Here is a 20981-nt window from a genome sequence, read left to right as displayed (position 1 = left end):
GAAAGAAAAATCAAATTATATATCAAAATTTCCTGGCAGAAGAAAAGATCAAAGACTGAAAGGATTGGTTAAAACATTTTTGAACCTATACATAAAAATATCATGAATAAAAAGTAAAAGTTAAGAAATAGATAAACTACATGAAACAATTTTAATATGAAAATATCTAACACAGATAACTTATTCCAACTGAATTGTAAAATATACAAAGGACAGAGACGATTTATATAGATGTACAAATAGCTAGTAAATATATAGCAAATTTAATCCCAATTATAATTTGATCAATGTAAACTAAAACTACAATGAGCAACAGTGTTACGTTGCAAATTTTTTTTACTTGCCGACAGGGAACATATTACCTGAATACCTGGGCTTTGTATGGTAGGCACTCCTACATGGCCAGCAGGAGCATAAAACAATGTGCTTCTCAATTGTTACGTAGCATCTGCTGCCTCTACTATGTTTATCTCCTGTGAATCATTATTTCCCTGTAGGAATTAATTCTAAGAAAATAAACATAGAGGTTACCTAAATATTTATATACAGATGTGTCCATTGCAGTATTATTTACAATAGTAAGAAAATTGAAAATATTTTCTCTCCTAAAACAGAAATGGTTAAATATATAATAGTTTGTGTGATATAATTATGTCAAAGAAAAATTTTAAAGATTTTATTTATTTATTTTTAGAGAGGGGGAAGAGAGGGAGAAAAAGGGAGAAGAAGAGGGAGAGAAACATTGATGTGAGAGACATCAGTCAGTAGCCTCTCATATGTGCCCCAGCCCAGGGACCCACCCTGCCATCCAGGCACGTGCTCTGCCCAGGAATCAAACCAGCAACCTTGCACATCACGGCACAATGCCCAACCAACTAAGACACACCAGTTAGGGCATGTCAAAGAAATTTTAAGGATAATAAATCACTATAATATAAAGAATGAATAATGTACAATTGAATGAATAAACAGTAATATCTCAAGCAAGTAAATCTGCATATTTATGTAAAATATATCCAGAAAATGAGTGGACAGAAATCATCAATGGTGGCAACTTCTGTTAGGATTATAGATGGTTTACTTTGCTTCTTTTATTTGTTCCTGGACTGCCTAGTTTTCAACAATGTTAGTTGAACATATTAGTTTTAAAATTAACATAAGCTATAAGGGAAACCACATGGACCTTAATAAATCTTTGAGGTAACTTTCATGTGTCATGTGTTATACTCTCAGCTTATCACTAATAGAAAACTTCTAAATAAACCTGTATGTATTTCGACCATATAACAGCATCGTGAAAATGAACATTGGAATAAACTAGCAAACTGGCAAGCATTGTTTAAGCAAAATAATTTTTAATAAGGTTATTTTATCACTTGTGATTTCAGTCTTTATAGCAATAAAAACAAAAATAGATGTTTTTCATCTGCCTCAGATATCATTAAAACACAAGAATCTTCCTAAATTAATTTCAAGCTAACATTATTCATCACACTTAACCAGGTCTTTCTTTTATAAAGAACAAGAGCTTTTTCTTTTTTTTTAATCTTACCCTATCTGATGCCACTATTATTTGTTTTTTAGAGGAAATAAAGGGGAATGAAAAGGTCAGTTCATAAAGTTTATTGATTGTTCTTCTAACCCCAAACCTGCCAGATATTAATAGTAGTCTCTATCAATATTTCATGTATAATATATTGCATTCTGTGTACACTAAAAATAATGAAATGGAAAGACTTTAACCTTATGTTTACATGAATTACCAGTTTATGAAGAGTTATACACTTAAGCTATGATATAGTAACTCATATAGGCTTTCCTTCATATATGAGAATAATGGTATGAACTGCAAACAGAACATGGGATTAAAATTTTGTTTTTAGTGCTGCTGATGGATTCTTTATTTATACGAAACCCATGTATGCCTTTGTTGCCCATGGAAAGTATACAAGAGATCTGGAGTCTTATTTTCCCACATCCCAACTAAAAGAAAACATGATTTCTATTCACTCTACTGACTGAATACTCCTGACACCCAGTGTTTGGGATTTTCCTCACACCACCCCATCCTCCAGCAATGCCAACTATGTGCTCTACGATTCAGTACAGCTCCATTCTGGCTCTCTGCCTGGAGTTAGCACCAGGGCCCACAAGTGAAGGGCTCATGAGGTTGCTCCCACTTCAGATGCCAATTGCAAGCCCAGGCTTTCTGTGTTTCTGACTTACCAACTGTAGATTGAGGGTTTCCACAACCCCCTCCATAGGTTTAACAATTTGCTAAAATGGCTTTCAAAACTCTGAGAGACATTTACTGATAGTTCCTGGTTTATTGTAAAGGATATGACAAAGGATACAAGTCGACAGACAGTTGAAGAGGGACATAAGGCAAGGGCCAGGGAGGGGGCACAGAGCTTCCAAGCCCTCTTTGGGTGTACCTTTCTCCTAGGAACTCCAACTCTCACCGACATGGAAGCCCTCTGAACACCATAATTCATAGACTTATGGAGGCATGATATGCTATTAACTCAGTCCTCAGGCCCTCCCCGCTCCCAGAGGATAGAGGTGTGGGACAAATCAGTAAAAGATCTTGTCTTACATTGTCACAACCTAAGGCCTTAATCTGCAGTGCATTCATTCCTTCCAACATTTAAGTGTACAAATAATTATGAATTGTGATTTTCAAAAAAATTAATGGGCTATCCAGGAGCCAATTAAGAGTTGCTTTATTATTAAAACAAAAGACACTGTTATCACCCAGGAAATTCCAAAGGATTTAGGAATTCTGTGTTAGGCACTGCACTCAAAGACCCAGCACCCCTATCACTTAAGAAATTACAAAATTTCCAGGAACTTTGCATCAGGAATCTGGAGCAGAGACTAAATATTTATGGTCTCTGCTTATTCTTATTATGTCATACCAACTGAGAGCAAATCCGATCACTTCTACCTCCAAATGTATCTGGTAACTGCTGTTTAATATACTTGTAACCTCCTCATCAAAAACTGAAGGATGTTGCAGCAGCCTCTTCATTGAGTTTCCTACTTCCACTCTTCCTTACCTCTAATATATTCATAATACTGAAATAGTGTTTGTAAGCATATATCTGCTTATATCCTTTCATTACTTTAAACTATTTGATAAATTTCTAGTGTACTGCTAAGGAACTTTAATTTCTGAACATTGTCTTGTACACCCTTTAAGGGCCGCCTTGCCCTCAGAATCTACCCTGTCCCCTCAGCTCCTGACTAATGTGCCAGTCCCTTGGCCTTTGTGGCTTCCAGTTCTTTACACTTGCTGTTTCCTCTTCCTTTATGGCTTTCTTCTCCACCCCTTTTAACAAATGGTCTCTCTTCACCTTTTTAAAATTAGCCCCTCAAAAAGGAAGTTTTTGATTCACCCAACCCTAGTAGTTACCTATCATGACTTTTACTCTTAGGTCATCTCATTGATTTGTGATTTATTGAGTTATTCCGCAAACATTAAGTACTCGCCAAGGGCCAGGCGCCAACTTGGCCCCGAGACTGTGAGAGAGAAGCCACTCCCTTGCCCTCAACCACAGGCTGTGGCCTTAACAGCTTCGTACGCAGGCAAACCCCAGTACGCGGAAGCACACTAGTAATAAACACGGACATGGAAGAATTAAAGTTTTCTTGGGAATCATGGAAAGGTTCATAGAGGAAATGATATTTCAACTGAATTCTAAACCAGTTGTTCAAGCTCCATTAGACTACGGTCAGTGAGCAGTGGTGAGGTGAAACACCTTTGCAGGTGGAAGGAAATTATTTTGTTTAACTGCTGTAAAAACCACATGTATTTTGTAAGTTGAAAGAAATATTTTAACATAATATATTTTTAGTATATTGATTCTTAAATATTTTCTTTTAATTCAAAAGCTTCTCTTAATCCTTTTTTTGGTAATAGAATTCCCCACCCCAGGGAAATGCTGGATAAATTTTGTTGTAATACACTACATTGCTTTCTACCAATGGCCCTGAATTTATACATAATTTACACTTCAGTAGCTACAATGGTCAAATTTGACAAGTTGTGTCTTGTGTTTGCAGATAAAAAAAAAGGTACAAAGTAGTTTTGTGCTCATTTATTTTTAGGAGAAAATCATTGATTTAATATATTGTTACCAATATATAAGGCCTAAATAGCTGATTCACAGTATTATTTTTATTATTACAAAAGTCATTGTGTCTAAATAATATTTTAAAAGTTATTGGCATCTTCTTACATTTATTATTTAGATTGCTATAAACAATAGAAATGGTGAGGTAAGCAAAGCTACTGGAATGAGACAGGATTTTTTTTACGTGATTTTCATTTTGTTATGCAAATGTTATCTTCCCTTTGAAACAAGAAGCATATCCATAAGTTTTTACAAAATGATTTCATGGATAGCTAAGGTTACTTAATTTTTCTTTCTATGAAATAATTATTAGTTTTAAGAAATATTTAATAAAATTCTTAGAACTTATGCTTTATTATATATTATTATATTTGCCAATTTTTGGTTGGGAGAGAACAGATTATTTTTCTCAGTATGTCTCTGGCATGAGCATTTTAATATTGGCATGCCTATGAAATTTTAGTTTATGTCCCCTTTTCTTCCAGCATCTAGATTTTTGTTTCTGCTATCTTACTTATACCTTTTACACGGCACCCGTTTTGTGAGAGCCGCTGTGGGATAATGGAAGTCGCTGCACTCGCTGAAGTGTCTGATGGCGCCTGAGTGCATCTGGGTGCCCCCATCCTCTGTATTTGTTCACTGTCCGCAGGTCTCAAGCAGTTCCATTGTTTACTATTGTCTACATTATTTTCTAACGGCCTACTTGATTCCAGAATTTACATTTAAATCATATACTTAAAGTGTTGCATTTGCTTACCATTTAAAAAGTTTTTGTATTCTTGATGTTCTTAAAAAGGGAAACAAGAATATATGAGCTTTCATGTAAAATTTAGAGGGAGAGCGTGGTCCGGGAGAGACTAGGTTCGGACGTGTCCAATAAACCAGAGAGATGTCAGAGGACATGGTGCGGCTGGCACCTGGGGTCCCTCCGTGGTTGGTGACATAGAGTCTAGCTCGGTGATTACTGTTGGCATTAAGAATTGAGGGTATATGTCAAGGATCATAAGGAATAAGGGAACGAGACACCGGAGGAAGAACACTGCTGTCGGGCCACTGTTGGCCTACCCGAGGAACCTGTTCCATCATCTTCCAGCAGCACTGGCCCAAGAACACTGCGGTGTTATGATATCCATAGTTAAGGTGTTTTAAATAACCATACAACACATAAAGCATTCAAAAAGACACAGAAGCATTGTTTAGGTAGCTATTTCTTATTTTAACTTTTAATAAAACAAGCAAACAAAAACTTATATTGTTAAAAGGTTAGGACTAAGTTTTTTCTAATGCATATCAGAAATAATGTCTGAAGTATAGGAAGTTTATTTATGGAAAGAAAATCTCTGCTTTACACGTCCATGTATCAGTAGGACAGCTGACCCTGCAATGTGAACTGGCAAGAGCTTGGTTAACACCTGCTATGTGAAGTGCCACTACCTCAAAAAGTTGGAGGATGTTGCAAAGTTATCAACAAACGGGTCTAGTATTTGCCTCTGGAATTAGTTTTACATGTGCAAAATTATTTCAACAGTTATTTAGTTAATATTTCTGGACTCCTCATAAAGAGTAGAAAATAAAAAAAGAGACCTCGGATATATAAGACATTTGTTTGCAGGCAGATCTGCTTCTAAGTGTGACGCCAGAGGTGAATGTTGGCAGACAAATAAAACAGACCCCTGGCCCTACTGAGTGATTGACCATTAAGAATATAAATGGTAAAACGTATGCCTTTTCTTACCACGCTTCTCAGAATAGTGTGTAATCTAATGTATACCCAAATTCTAATTTGCCAACAAATTGACTTTTTTTACTTTACATATTTTTTAAAATATGTATTTTAAAATTTTTCTACAGATCTGTGTTTTGACATACATATCAAGTCACATGGTAGCCACCACAAATCTCCCACATCTCTATCCTCCAGCAGTCACTGCTCTGTCCTATGTACTTGCCGTTTTGCCTTTTCTAAAACGTCACATAAATGGAATGCATGGGAATGCTCTTAACAGATTTATTCATAGTATTTCAAAATGAGGACAACACAATATGCAAGTGCAAGCTATGTGCAGAAGATATGCAGATTTGTCATTTATTGAACTGTCCTAGATTATAGAGAAAAATTTAACAGAGTGATAAATCTGTAACTTGGAGTAGAAAAAGCATCGCCCTTTTATAAAGCATATAGTCAAGAATTCTTAGCACATCTTAATGAAATTAAAAATGAAAAGATGGAAAAACTATATTGATGAGGTATGAAACCTACTACTCAGAGCTAATTATTTGAGTAAATTATCTTTTTTTTTTCAGTTAAAACCTATGTTCCATGAAGCTTTTTAAAACTTAATTAAATGTGCTATAATAAATTCGATAAATTGCATCCTGGCTAGGGAGAATTCTGGTATCTGAAAAATCAAAGATGAATGTTAAAATCACAGAACTTGAAGATTAGGAAAACAATGTTGTCATCAATCACAATTGTTCCTTTAAAATTACTTACCAAAGAAATATGTGAAATGAATTTTTCTCAAAAACTACATTTATTGTATATAATCCTTTCAAAAATAAAACTTTCATTCATTTAACAAGCATCCACTAGTCACCTATTCTGTAGTAGATGCCACCATACTCCACGCTAGGGTTGTAATTAGTAAAACTCAGTTCCTGACTTTAGGTAATTCAGATTAGGACCAATAAGACTGAAAAGCACACACAAAAGCGGTTCTAACAGGCGATACATGCTGCAATGCAGAGATTAATACAGACTTTTTCTGGTCACTCCACAATGTCCCTAGGATGAGAAGTTTGTCAGCTCTCAAAAAAGTTGTGGTAGCTCTGTCCTGGTGCACATTGAATGTTCACCTCTATTACAACACTTGCCATTTTTCTATTAGAACAATCAGTTTAATTTTTGTCCTCCATAGTAAACACCAAGCTCTTCAAGAAGAGTAATAATTGACTCATCACTTAATGAATAAGAGCATATACTTACTAATAGCTGTTGTGGAAAGAGGGACAAGCATGGGCAGCCAAGATGTAGAATACAGGGTTGGGTATGTTACCTGTAGCTGAGATGGACTTTCATGGATTAGAGACAACTTGACTAAGAATGGAGCTAAGCAAGAGAAGAAAGGTAATAATGCCAATGTTTTATGGCAGAAGGATTGACAAGTAATATAAATAACAGAGAGGGAAAAGAACTTTTTAAAGAGAAGTGGTGTAATCTAGGCAGTGTGAATTTGAGGTGTGGACAGGACATCTGTGAGGAACTGTTCAGTAGGAACTGTTTTGTGGTCAGGAAGGAAGTCTGGCTCAGCGACCTGAGTTTGAGTGGCGTGATCATGGAAGTGATACTGAAGTACTGGAAGACCGGGGAATTTCCAAGGAAGAATGTCTAAGGTGAATTAAGATTAAGTTCTGAATGCTGAGAAATTCAGAGGAATCCCAAAGAGGAGGAAAAGTAAAGGATTCTGAGGACTCCAGTGAAGTTTGCAGAGAGCTTCTATCAGATCTTTACTGATGAATTTCAACAGAAAAGGGGCAAGAAGATGGAAGGCAAGGGAGCATAGTACTAACCAAGCTTCGAGGTGTAATTCCTGGGTTCAGATTTCATCTTCACCATGGTATCCTGGGCGTGCCATTTGACCTACCTGCACCTGTGTTCCCTGCGATGCTGGCCCCATGGACTCGTCCGAGGGTTGGATAACACTGTGGGAGCAGGGCACGTAGTTCATGGATGTCACTCCCCTTTGTGAAAGCGATATCAGTGAAGTGTTAGGAGGCAGATCTTGAATCCAGAGGAAAAAAGAGAGAAATAACACTATGCCTTTGCAATTTGAAGAATATTGCTTTTGGATAGAACAAAATTTCTAAGTAGCCCTGAGAAATCACTGAGGTCAGATAACCCAACTCTATATGCATTCAGTCATATAGTTTTGATATGTAATAAATTATATAGTATTATTACATTCATCATTATAATTAGTTGACTTTCTTGTCATTTCAAAATGAGAATGGGGAAAACATATTAATATAAACTCAGGACAGATATAGAGGACTATTAGGGTACAAGAACTGGAATATAGTACTGGTTGGACTGTTCTTTCAACAATCCTTTTCCTCCAGCATCTTTGGACCCTGGATCATTTGCTAAAAAGTTTAGTGGAATAAAGTGCATAAGAAGACTTAAAAACAGATAATAGAAAATATCTATAAATGTAATTGAAAATTAGGAATTTATAGATTTTAGAGTACTGAAAGTATAGAAGGTTGTGGTCAAAAAGTAAAATTGTACAATTTGAGATCTTGAGGTAAAGCAGTTTGTGAAGAACAGAAAATGTGGGGTGTTGTAAAATTGTTCTTTTACAAAGGTGATTCATTTTACAAATGTAAGTGATTCATTTGCTTCCCACACAATCTTATAGAGATAGAAAAGCCAGAACGGCAAGTGTAAGTGAACATACCAGGTATGTACTTCTATTTATATAATTTTAACCACGAAGGTATGTTCACTTTTGAAACTTGAAATGGTTTCAAAGCCGTACATAAGTGGTTGTTAGGATTCCAACAAGAATTGTTGCGTTTAACGTTATGGTAATTGGTGTTAAGATTTACACTGATAGAAGGCATTATTAGAAATATTTCTCTTTGCCAGAGAAACAGTTACTTTAAAAATGCTCATTATAAATTTTATCCTTGTGTTCAATTTTATTATTTGAATGAAGAACATATTGTGTGCTAGGTACTCTTTTAAAATTCACTTCGTAAAAGTGAGAGATATTACCTCCATAATTGCTAAACCACAAGACTTTCATTCAACCCATGTGTGTTAATCATTGCCCTAAACAGTAGAAATTCAAAGGAAAATTACACATACTCTGTGCTTAGAAAACTCACAGGCTAATGGTCCATGTACCTGTTTTTAATTGATGTATTAAACAATGGACTAAATCCAGCTCTGTAAGACTGCACTTAGTATTATGGCAGCACAGAGGAGAGGCAACTAATCCACTGTCACAGCAGAGAGTAAAAGTGGCTTCCTAGAAGATGTGTTATAAGGTAAGTATTGGTTAGTCAGATAGGTAGCTTGAGCAAAAGCAGAGGTTGGCAATAACGTCCTGCTGATGGGAACTGAATGCAGTTCAGTCAAAGTTCAGAAAGTCAGGGCATGGAAAATGCTGACGCTGAAGAGGTGGACTAGAACCACGTAATGGAAAGCCCTGATGTCTTCAAGGAGCCGTGATTTTCCTTTAAACTAGTGGTTATTAAAGTGTGTATATTTTTATTTATATAATTTATATGTATGTATTACTGTGAGAAGGTAGTATATGTATTATACAACACAAAAATATGAAAAAAAACTAAAAGGGGTAGTGAAGGAATACTAACTAGTGTTGAATTATGAATGTGTTCATTGAGGTTCCTATTTGTGAACTACAGAACCTATTGGACTTTGGCTAATTTAAGGAATGATAGGAGATGAGAAGGCTCTCTGCATCTTTGGTGTGATTGGAAAGCCAAGGTCTTTGCGGGCTCTTAACAACATAGCCTCGGGGCATCACTGCTTCCTCCACCGGCACCTGTGACTCCCAGCCAGCTCTCTGCCCCTGCTTGTAGAGAACTGAGTCACTCTGCTACTGTTTTCCAGAAGACCGTTTTTTCTCCTTTGTGACTCTGTGGGTACATATGCTAGACAAATCCTGTGATACACGCCATACCCATCTATCAGGCAAAGTGGAAATGTGGGTTTTTTTAATAGTCTGCCTTGAAGGTAAGACTCGTGTAGTGGGAATTATTGAAATTAGATGTAGGGAGAGTGTTCTAAAGATTTGAGCAGCCACAAATGACAGATATTTGTGACAGTGATATAAAAATACCCCTTTGCTCTCATGAAAAATACAATTATTATTGATAATAATCTGATTTATAAGTGCCTTTGGTAATCATGATACTTTATGCTATCAGTAACTCATATACACCCAGGGAAAGATCACATTAACCATATTCAGTATAAATTCAAATTTCAAGTTTTCTCCTTGATAATTACTTTTCTAGCCGGTTTTGTATGTGTGATCTCGGTGCATCACTACTATTTGGGATTTGTATGACTCCTCAAGTGCACATACCAGAGTAAGAAAAGTATCAGTTCACCATTCTCTGTGGTTTGCTTGTCCTTTCATTATGGACATTCTCTTCACTGTGTAGATTATTTGCAGATCTTTTAAGCTACTTTCCCATTTTGTGAGACTAGCCTTTGTCTCCATCTGATATTTGTATCCAGTGTGTATTAATCTATTTTGTAGAGCACAGGTAAACAGCACTGCATCACAGCAGCCTGAGAACTGTGGTCTCCCCCTTTACACTCTGGAGCCCCAATTTCCTTCGGGGGACCCTGCTCAGTCCTGCCTTACTGCTGTCTCGGAGAGTGCCCATGGTACCTTATGTGTTAGTATCCATGTAGCCTATTTTCTTTATTCTTCTGTGGATTAAAACCAAATATGCTCAGAATTTCAGAATATTTTTTGGAAAGCGATGGATTTCCCATGTATCCTGCAGGGCCAGTGCATTCCCTTCGAGAATCTCCTGCTTTGGTAGAGAGAGCTCTTCGAAGAGTGTTAGGGAGGGGAGTGACATGGCCGAATGTGGATTTTTGATCATTGACCCAATTTTATGTTTTTTAAGATTTTATTTATTTTTAGAGAAAGGGCAGGGAAGGGAGAAAAAGAAACATTGCTGTATGAGAGAAACATCAATCAGGTGCCTCTTGCATACCCACAGCCTGGGACCTGGCCCACAACCCAGGCCCTGACAGGGAATCAAACCAGCGACCCTTCACTTTAAAGAATGGCATCCAACCAATGGAGGCATGCTGGCCAGGACTGATCATTGACCTAATGTTAGCCAGCGAAGTTGTATTAAGAAAGGCCAAAGGCAAGAAGGCCAGATGTACAGGCCAGAAGTTGTGAGGTACGGCAGGAGGGATGCTATGGTGGACTGAAAATGTTCAAGATTTGGTGAATGATTAGAAGTGGTACTAAGGTGGGACAAGGAATGAAGAACAACTTTATGGCTTCTGACTAAAGCACAGTTTTGTTTTCTTTATATTTAGAGCAAAGGTTGAATTCTTAGATGCTGGTTACTGTTTCTGGGGGGAAAAAGTCATCAGTAATGTTATTCTTTCCTGATCTGCTATTGGATCAGGGTTTCTGTTCAGTCTATAAATATTTTCCTGGAACCTGGATCTGCTCTTTGTAAATATCAGATAAGGTTATCCTCAGGTCTGCATTCAGTTCTTATTAATATTTTCTAAAAATGGAAAGTGAGTAATTTTTCATCATAAGATTAAAAGAAAGGTGGGGGCTGGGATGGACAGAGGGCAAAGAGGGAAAAATTGGGACAACTGTAATAGAATAACCATAGGAAGGAAGGAAGGAAGGAAAGAAGGAAGAAAGGAAGGAAGGAAGGAAGGAAGGAAGGAAGGAAGGAAGGAAGGAAGGAAGGGAGGAAGGAAGGGAGGAAGGATGGTTTCTTAAAACATGATAATGGTTACATGGAAACGAGATGACCTGCATTGTGGCGTTCACTGCTGCCGCCTGTCTTGCCTGTAGCTGGGATGACAGCAGCTCGGTGAGCAGTGGTCTGAGCGACACCCTGGACAACATCAGCACCGACGACTTGAACACCACGTCTTCAGTCAGCTCTTACTCCAACATCACCCTCCCTTCCAGGAAGAGCACTCAGGTGAGAACCACCAGCTTCCCTTTTCCAGTGCTTCTGCCAGATTTTACCTGAGATTATTTTATGTGTCAGTTAAATGTAGCCTAATCTCTTAATCTGAAATGATTGCATAAACTGAAGTAGCTTGTATATATATATTTTTTCCTACCGATTAAAATCTAACAAAGAAAGACTTATGTTTCCATATCTCTCTATATAATATGGACATATTTGTTTAAAACCTAAAATATATTTTAATAGTCTAATTTTGAATAATTATTAATTTTATTTTTATCTCTGAAATAAATTACTGGATCTCTTGAGGATGATAAATCAAGAATAGATATTAGATAATTAAATTTTTATCTTTTCTTTTCCTAGTTAGATTTGACATAGAAAAAATTGCTTCCTCTCTAGAGTGCTTAATTGGAGTTTTCTGCTCATATATTTCATCTGACATTCTTTAATATGTACAAGTGAGAATTTTGTGGCTAAAATGGATGAAACTTACATGAAGACATAGAAAAAATAGAGAGCTTTTTGGAATTCTTTTGAAATTCAAGTTGGTGCCTTTTTTTTTTTACCAGTTACCTGAAAATAAATTCTAGTGCCTTGTTCACACTTCATAGATTTTTCTGCACAACATTTTTCTGTAATATTTCCTTCCTAGCCGAAGACAGATTCAGAGAAACGGTGCACCACTGACGAGACCTGGGACAGTACTGAGGAGCTGAAGAAGACAGAGGAGGACTTTGACAGCCACGGGGACGGCGGTGGCAAGTGGAAGGGAGTTTCCCCGGGACTTCCTGAAGACCCTGAGAAGGCCGGACAGAAGGCCCCCTTGTGTGTCTCTCAGACCGGCTCCTGGAGGAGAGGCATGTCCGCCCAGGGAGGGGCCCCGGCTCGGCAGAAAGCTGGCACCAGTGCCCTCAAGACCCCTGGTAGGCTTGTCAGTTGGCAGCTGTTATGTAAACGTGTTTTAATTTGTTTCCACTTCCTCTTTGCTCTCTTTAATGATAACTTTCTTTTTTATTAAATCATATTATTCTTCATATAGTTGAATCGTTTTTAGGATAAATTTGCATGCTTTGCTGTATAAACCCAGGTGTCTGTAACAGTCTAGGCCTTCTCTGGAGCACACCGCCATAATTTGGGGCTGTTGAGCATCTTTATTTTGCTACAGCTGTTTCTTATCATATGGAAATAAGACTGTTTAATAAAAAAAACTGCTTTCTTTCTTACTGCCTCATGAAAGTTTGGAATGTTTATGTTAAGTATGCCACAAAGTTTCAACACCAACACTGAGAGACAAGATCAATCTCATTAATCTAATGGCTTAGAATGGTAATTTGAAACATCATTTGTGAATGAGACTTTGTGAAAGAATTCTTCCAAATTGTACCATCCTTTTTTTTCCCTTAAGACTCTCCCTACTTTTAAAATGGTGCCTAATTTTAAATAGCATCACACAAAGGCTACTTGAAATGTAACCATCTCACAGATATTCAAATGAGTTATTTTTCTAGTACTTAGCTTGGTAAGAGTGTTATCCTTATAAAAGAAGAGTTGCAAGATAGAATGCAATAGTGAATACCAGAATTATGTGTTATTTCCTTGATCTCTCATCACATTCCTCTACTGGCCATATTTTTGCACCTTTTTACCCAGTATATTAGAGTGCATGCTTGTTTATATCTAAAATGATACATATTTAAAAGCTGAAATAATATAAAGAGGTATTCACCTTTGACACCCTCTTTAAATAAACATTGTTATGAAATCAAAATGCGCAGATAAATAAATGTGCATATTTCTCATTAATTAGGGAAAACTGATGATACCAAAGCTTCCGAGAAAGGGAAAACTCCCCTGAAAGGATCCTCTCTGCAGAGGTCCCCCTCAGATGCAGGAAAAAGCAGCGGAGACGAGGGGAAAAAGCCCCCCTCAGGCATTGGGAGATCAACTGCCACCGGGTCTTTCGGGTTTAAGAAACCAAGCGGAGTCGGGTCATCTGCCATGATCACCAGCAGTGGGGCGACCATCACCAGTGGATCGGCCACGCTGGGTAAAATCCCCAAATCTGCTGCCATCGGTGGGAAGTCCAACGCCGGGAGAAAAACCAGTCTGGACGGTTCCCAGCATCAGGACGACGTGGTGCTGCACGTTGGCTCGAAGACCTCCCTGCAGTACCGCAGCTTGCCCCGCCCCTCCAAGTCCAGCACCACCGGCATTCCCGGCCGAGGCGGCCACAGGTCCAGCACCAGCAGCATCGACTCCAACGTCAGCAGCAAGTCAGCTGGCGCCACCACCTCCAAACTGAGAGAACCCACGAAAATTGGGTCAGGGCGCTCCAGTCCCGTCACTGTCAACCAGACAGACAAGGAAAAGGAAAAAGTCGCCGTCTCAGATTCAGAGAGTGTGTCTTTGTCAGGTTCCCCCAAATCCAGCCCCACCTCCGCCAGTGCCTGCGGAACGCCAGGGCTCAGGCAGCCAGGGTCCAAGTACCCTGACATTGCCTCGCCCACATTTCGAAGGTAAGCATGCGTGAAAGGATGCTGGGAACACTCAAAATGCTGTATCTTAAGATACACACACACACATATATAGTCTAAGAAACATATATCTTAGATTCTTTTATTCAGTTTCTGAGTACAGTGAGTTTCAAGAAGCTGATCATATCAAATAGCTAGACCAAAAAAAAATGGTACTCATTTTGAGAAATGCTCAACTTTCCAGTTTTACTATTGTAATATTAGCCACACAAATAGCATTTATAAGATATTTAAATTCACCTAGGGGTAGTGAAAAAAATAAAGTAATACCTTGTAAGTTTCCATACATTTTCATCTCTTTTTTTCCACAATTAAAGCAAAAAGAAATAGGTCTTTATGACTCTGGTTATTCATTTCCAGTGTTTGTTGCTGTCTTGCTGGCTCTTAATGAGTCGATGATCATGAAGGTAGATGAAGTTGTGTTCCTTGTAACAGGTTATGTTGGACACATTTACATACTACTGTATCTTGACCTATTAATGAAAATCAAGGTGTGGTACGACTGACAGAATCTGGAAACATTTGGATGTTGGGTGTAGGGTGACAAGTGAGGAGTGGGCTAGGTTTTCCAGCTGTCATCAGCTCTCTTTGACGAGCCCTGAGCCCCATGAGCAGAAAGGCTGGGTTTCTGCCCTAAGGCTGCCTTTGTTGCTGAATGTGTGGAGTTCTGTTCCACAGTATCAGTTTTTAAATGACAGGATGTTCTAAGTGAGGGGGAAATACATACAGGTAACGATTCAGGACAAAGAGGTGAACCTCTGTGGGTCTGTCTCTTTATCTGTGAAATGATAAAAGTGTGATTTATAGTCTGTTACATGTTAAGTATTTTTAGTGTTTATTTTTATTATACTGACTAAACCAAGAACCTCGATATTCGGGGGGAGGGCGGAAAGGGAGGTCTTAAAACATTTACATTTCAAGCAATCTCGAATGCATGATTGTTTATAAAACCTAGAGGGTATATGTTCCTCGGTAAATATATTAATCCAGAAGAAATGGCTTTTTTGAGTATTGTCATTGAAAAGAGTAAATTTACTCTCACTATGGCTTGTAGTGAGAGTAAATGCTTCTGCCGCTTAGTGAAAGCTAATAGTGCCCTCCAGTGGCCCATTACCTATGAAACAATTTCTCATATTCGTCATAAAATATTTCACTATAGGAAATACAGATTTCATTGCAACTTAATTAGTAATCATTACGCCATTACTTCATGTCACTTTATTTCCATATTTACATAAATTTGATGATATCATCTTCATTTACAAAACTAAAATGTTTTCTGATCTAAGCTCCAACATCTAACTCAGCACCAATTCTATTTCAAATCACTAACAAAGATATGCATTTAAACCGCACTGGCAACCGACGTATAACCCTTCGGCCTCTTTTGGGGGAAATAAAGACAAACCGATGTGTTGCCAGCAGTGTCTGATGTTGTTCCGAACCAACTTCCCTCCGACAGCCCCTCAGGCCACCCTCCCACAGCCTCCAATAACCTCCCAAACCTTGCCTTAGGCATTCCTTTTAGATCTTGAATAAAATGTTGAAAATGGGTTAAAAAAATGTTTCTTATGCACCGAATGCGTAGAAGTTGTTTCATTATAATGGTTCTGTAAATAAATAACAGCAAATACCGTCAAACTAGCAAAACTTAATTTTTGTGCAAGATTTTCACAGTCACTTAAATTGTGCAAGGCAGGGATTTTCATGTTTGATTCGTTTTGCCCACTTTCCCCAATCGCCTGGGTAGCAGCCCAGCATCAACTTACCCTAATGGTGATATGAGAGATCTTCAGCAGTAGATCAAAAAGTTCAAGCTTATAATGTTCATTAACACAGAGACAGGAAGCGCTTGGTAGCTGGGAACATGGAAGCACGCTTGGCTCTGTGTACTGAACCCGAAATATTTAATGTGGATATCAGTTTCTTGGAACAACTGAAGTTGTTATTTGTTTTTCTTTTAGGTTGTTTGGTGCCAAGGCAGGTGGCAAATCTGCCTCCGCACCTAATACTGAGGGTGCGAAATGCCCCTCAGCAATGCCCAGCCCTAGCACCACATTAGCGCGCCAAGGCAGTCTGGAGTCGCCGTCGTCTGGCACGGGCAGCATGGGCAGTGCTGGCGGGCTAAGTGGCGGCAGCAGCCCTCTCTTCAATAAACCCTCAGACCTAACTGCAGATGTCATAAGCTTAAGTCACTCATTGGCATCCAGCCCAGCATCGGTTCACTCTTTCACATCAGGTGGTCTCGTGTGGGCTGCCAATCTGAGCAGTTCCTCTGCGGGCAGCAAGGACACTCCGAGTTACCAGTCCATGACTAGCCTCCACACAAGCTCTGAGTCCATTGACCTCCCCCTCAGCCACCATGGCTCCCTGTCTGGACTGACCACAGGCACTCACGAGGTGCAGAGCCTGCTCATGAGAACGGGTAGTGTGAGATCTACTCTCTCAGAAAGGTGAGCTTTCCTGGAGGCACTGATGAAGCCCTCACCCCTCCTCCCCTCATGGTGCCTACCCACCCCTGCCCCACTGAACCCCCTCTATTCCGGTGGGAGTGCCACTTTGCCAAGGGGCGTAAAATTGATGCCACTGGGCCTGTCATTTGCTCTCGTTACCGAGTTTGCACAAGAAAAAAAATCTTTTAAGGATAGGATAATTGGATAATTAAGTTTCTCAATTTGAATGCATACACATCCATGCCCAATAGGCAATTTGGTTAAAATTCAAAGCAGGCATTTATGTATTAAATGACATCTTCTCAAGCCATTTTAATGATTTGGCTTGAGCTGCAGGACAACGCAGCTCTTTGTGATAATTTAAGCATTTTTAAAGAACAAATTTAAATCGATTCTACAATTATGCTCTGAGCAATATGTTAAATTTGCTTTATTAGCACTTCTGTGGAAAAATAGCAAATGGACCATAGGGGAATCCTAGATGAATTGGAAAAAATCACTCGTCAGGTATGAATTGTTAAAGGAAATTATAACACCAGTGCCTATTTTTAATAAGCCCTTTGAAAATATATCGCATTACAAGCTGTTTCCCATTGGTTTAATGAGCTACGGATTTTTTAAATTTAAATGAAAAAAACATAAGGACGTTTTCTTTACCTAATTTGCATACCAGAAAACATGACTGTTGACTAAAATGGCTCTAGATTCAGTTCCCACAAAATTCTTTTCTCCAATATTTTGGTACTGACTCTTGCCCCCAGGAAAATATTTAAAAACTGCTCCCTTTTTCCTAATGAACTTAATTTTATTTGTTTCTTGTCACACCTAATGCCTTCAAAAAAAGGCCTTGGGCACATACCCTAAGCGTGTTACTTGTAAATGCACCGCCAGTGTCTGAAAATGCCTGATTCCCTTCCCCACATGTTTGTTCAGTCTAGTGTTGGTGCTGACATATCACCTCTTGTCCAGACTTCCAGCCTTACTCCCAGAATAATATTTTAAAACATCAACCAAAGTAAATGCTCACTACCATATACCAGTTGTCCCTTAATGTGAGATTTCCAGACGCTGTTCCCTGTTTCTCTTGCCTTTGTGAAATGCAAAGCCCAGGGCAAAACATTGCTTCCATCCCACTTACTTCCGGCTCCCTTAACAATGGTGCGTGGGCAGCCATGCAAAGGAGACTGCTCCTGGATGTAAGCATTTGGAACCTAGTTGTAACGTTGATGCTTCATACTGTTTATGGTGGGCGGGCTGCTGATTACAAAATAGATTTTTCCTCATTGAAAAAAAACTGCCCCAGGAGAAACCAGGTAAACAGCTGGGTGCCATTTTCTCTCTGTTTTCGTATTATGGACAACGTATAGAAACACCAAGTGCATACACAAGAACACTGGTATAACTACTGGTACATTTCATTTTGATCTAAAAAGTTAGGCTTCCTGCAGCATCTTAGATTTGAGTTTATGGGTAAGTGGGTATCCTCCTGTGTCATTTTCAAAACTTTAATAAGTTATATTGAAAATATATTAACAACCTATAGTTTAAATGAATGTGTTCACAATCCTAGATTGTGTTCAGATGTGAGGATTCCAAAAAACAATTTTATAACCAAACCAAGCACATTGTAAATAAGTTACTTTATTTTAAAAAACCACCTCCAAAATACTGATTAATTTTTTTAAACTTTATTTATTTTTAGAGAGAGGGGAAGGGAGGGAGAAAGAAAGGGAGAGAAACACCGATATGAAGAGAAGCATCAACTGGTTGCCTCTCCTACACGCCCTGACTGGGAATGGAACCTGCAACCCAGATGTGTGCCCTGATTGGGAATCGAACTGGTGACTGTTCCCTTTGTGGGACATTGCCCAATGAACTGAACCACACTAATCAGGGCATACCAGTTAATTTTTAATCATAAACATGACTGCAACAAATTGACCATTTAGTCATTGACCTATTTCTTTGGCATCCAGGCATTAAAAACTCAAAAGAATAATCAAGTAACTATTTGTAAACAGGTAATCATCAAATCAAACCGGAAGATAAATTGTTGGTTTTATAGATATAACATAAATGCAATGTTAATACTTTAATCTATATTTTAGAAGAAGTCAGAATATATTTTCACCATACAAACACATTAGCAAATATGCATTAACTTATTCTCTTTAAGCAAATCTTTAACTGTTGTTCAGTCTTGAAATAGACCAGTTTTATAAATTAGTCTTCTAATATTAAAAACAGCCAGTAGATAATTTTTTTAAAATAAACTTTAAACTGATTTTAAATAAGTGAATGTTTTCCTTTGATTCTTAGTAAAATTAATAAATATTAAACTTTGAAAACTAAAATATTTTCATAGGTTTAGTATACAAGTATTAATTAATCCCTCCTAGTAAATTACAGGTTTAGAAAATGTTTTGATATAGTAGGTAGTACTTTTTCTTTCTGGGGAATAAAATTAAAAGCAGTTTATTCTAAACCTTTACAGTATACTGAAAAAAAGTTTATGATCTAGTGAAGGGAAAATTAGATTCTATCAGAGATCCTGGCTTAATTATTAAGGACTCAGCAGAACGTTGAGAATGTTGAGTAGAATGAAGGAAGCCAAAGTGCACCCCTGAAAGAAAATCTGGTAAAATGTAAACACGTAAGACCACGTATTTAGAGAGCTGTAGGAGAGATGCGTGTAAGCTCGTGACTTAGCCTGTTTATCTGCGATTTCAGAATACTTTATTGATATTTATATTATAGTACTATTAAATCAGTTTTTTATAAAGATTTTAATATTTGTTTAAAGTCTTCTTTACTATCTTTAAGAAAACACAAAATATCATCAAATAATAAGCAAACAAAACAGAAATAAAATAAGTTATTTAATAATTTTCCTTATAGTTGCTCTAGAGCATTGGTGGCCCTCAGGCCAGAACGGTTCTCATTCTTTGTTTTGTTTTATGTGAATTGAAAAACAAATTGAAAAATAATTGAAAGTAGTAACCAACTGTAGGAAGCTCTGGCTTGTCCTTCAGTGCCGGATCCGGTCACCCCGGCATCACTCTCCTGCACAGCACCTACGGGCTGTAGACACACAGCGTCCGCTTCAGACTGTTGACTAGTGTCTCTGCCTCACTCATTTCCACGGCCTGCCTGGCATCGCAGAGCATGAGTTTGTGACATTGCAGGGTCTGTGGAAAGTATCTGTGTTATGAAATCATTAATATTTGTATTCAAACAGATACTTCTACTTAAAGTTTTAACTTACATAGGTAAATATAAATATATTTTTCTGATTTTTCTATCAGTAAGTCATCTATATCATATAAACATATAATTTTTATACAATTAATAACATTGACAAAACAACACCTGTACTCAATTTCCTCTACAATGTTAAACTTGAACAATGCCGCACACGTGAAAGAGAGAACTTGACAATGGCCTGTGACCTTGTTAATGCTTCACCACACTGTAGTGCACGTTTAGAGGTTTGTCATATTTGTCCAGTGTGATTCCTTTTTGGTTGTTTGTTTATCCACACTACTAAACAAAACTTCTATAGTCAAGCTATATACTAGAACTGGCCTCTATATGACACAGTAATAATTACCTTACGTGAACCTTCCCATAAGATGAAATTAAAGTTTTATAATGCCTCTGGATGCTTTGTATTGCAGTGCTAAATAATGGAGTACACACAGAAGAAAACATTTTAGCTTTGATTTTGAGTGATTAAATTTCAGGTCAATGTGAATTAAATTTCATTCATGTTGTATCATCCCCATCAAGCATATAGCCTATGTATTTAATTTTGGTCATCTGATGGAAGAGAGCCATAATTCTAAAAATTTAAATTGATTTTATTATTTGGTTTTCCACATGCCAGAAGTTATAACAGAAAACTCCAGACTCGTCCCACTTAGCTGTTGAAGCCTTCCTCTTCTAATTGTAGAGAAGCCGTTTCTCATTTTCTGTAGACACATTCTTTCATCCCTTTCTACAACCCAGCGAGGATCTTATTGAGAATTCTTTAAAATAGAGAGTGATAAAATGTATAGCTTTTTAAATACCTAATTTCTATCTTCCAAAAACTGTCATAGTTTCATTTCATTAAAATCAGTAAATGAATG

General features: G+C 37.8%; 1 protein-coding gene across 3 annotated transcripts in view; it reads left to right on the top strand.

The window, feature by feature from the left end:
• Positions 1 to 20981, top strand: part of NAV3 (neuron navigator 3) — a 346564-nt gene that overhangs the window by 236040 nt on the left and 89543 nt on the right. For all 3 annotated transcript variants that reach the window (XM_053658773.1, XM_053658772.1, XM_053658771.1), the window contains exons 13-16: positions 11738 to 11870; positions 12517 to 12787; positions 13672 to 14380; positions 16363 to 16851. In XM_053658773.1, the coding sequence (XP_053514748.1) occupies positions 11738 to 11870; positions 12517 to 12787; positions 13672 to 14380; positions 16363 to 16851 (1602 nt within the window). The remainder of the gene's footprint in view (positions 1 to 11737; positions 11871 to 12516; positions 12788 to 13671; positions 14381 to 16362; positions 16852 to 20981) is intronic.

This window comes from Artibeus jamaicensis, unplaced genomic scaffold, assembly GCF_021234435.1.
Source record: "Artibeus jamaicensis isolate MK-2021 breed Jamaican fruit bat unplaced genomic scaffold, CSHL_Jam_final scaffold_584, whole genome shotgun sequence".
In the NCBI taxonomy this organism is placed as follows: Eukaryota; Metazoa; Chordata; class Mammalia; order Chiroptera; family Phyllostomidae; genus Artibeus; species Artibeus jamaicensis.
This window is presented reverse-complemented; position numbering and strand designations above follow the sequence as displayed.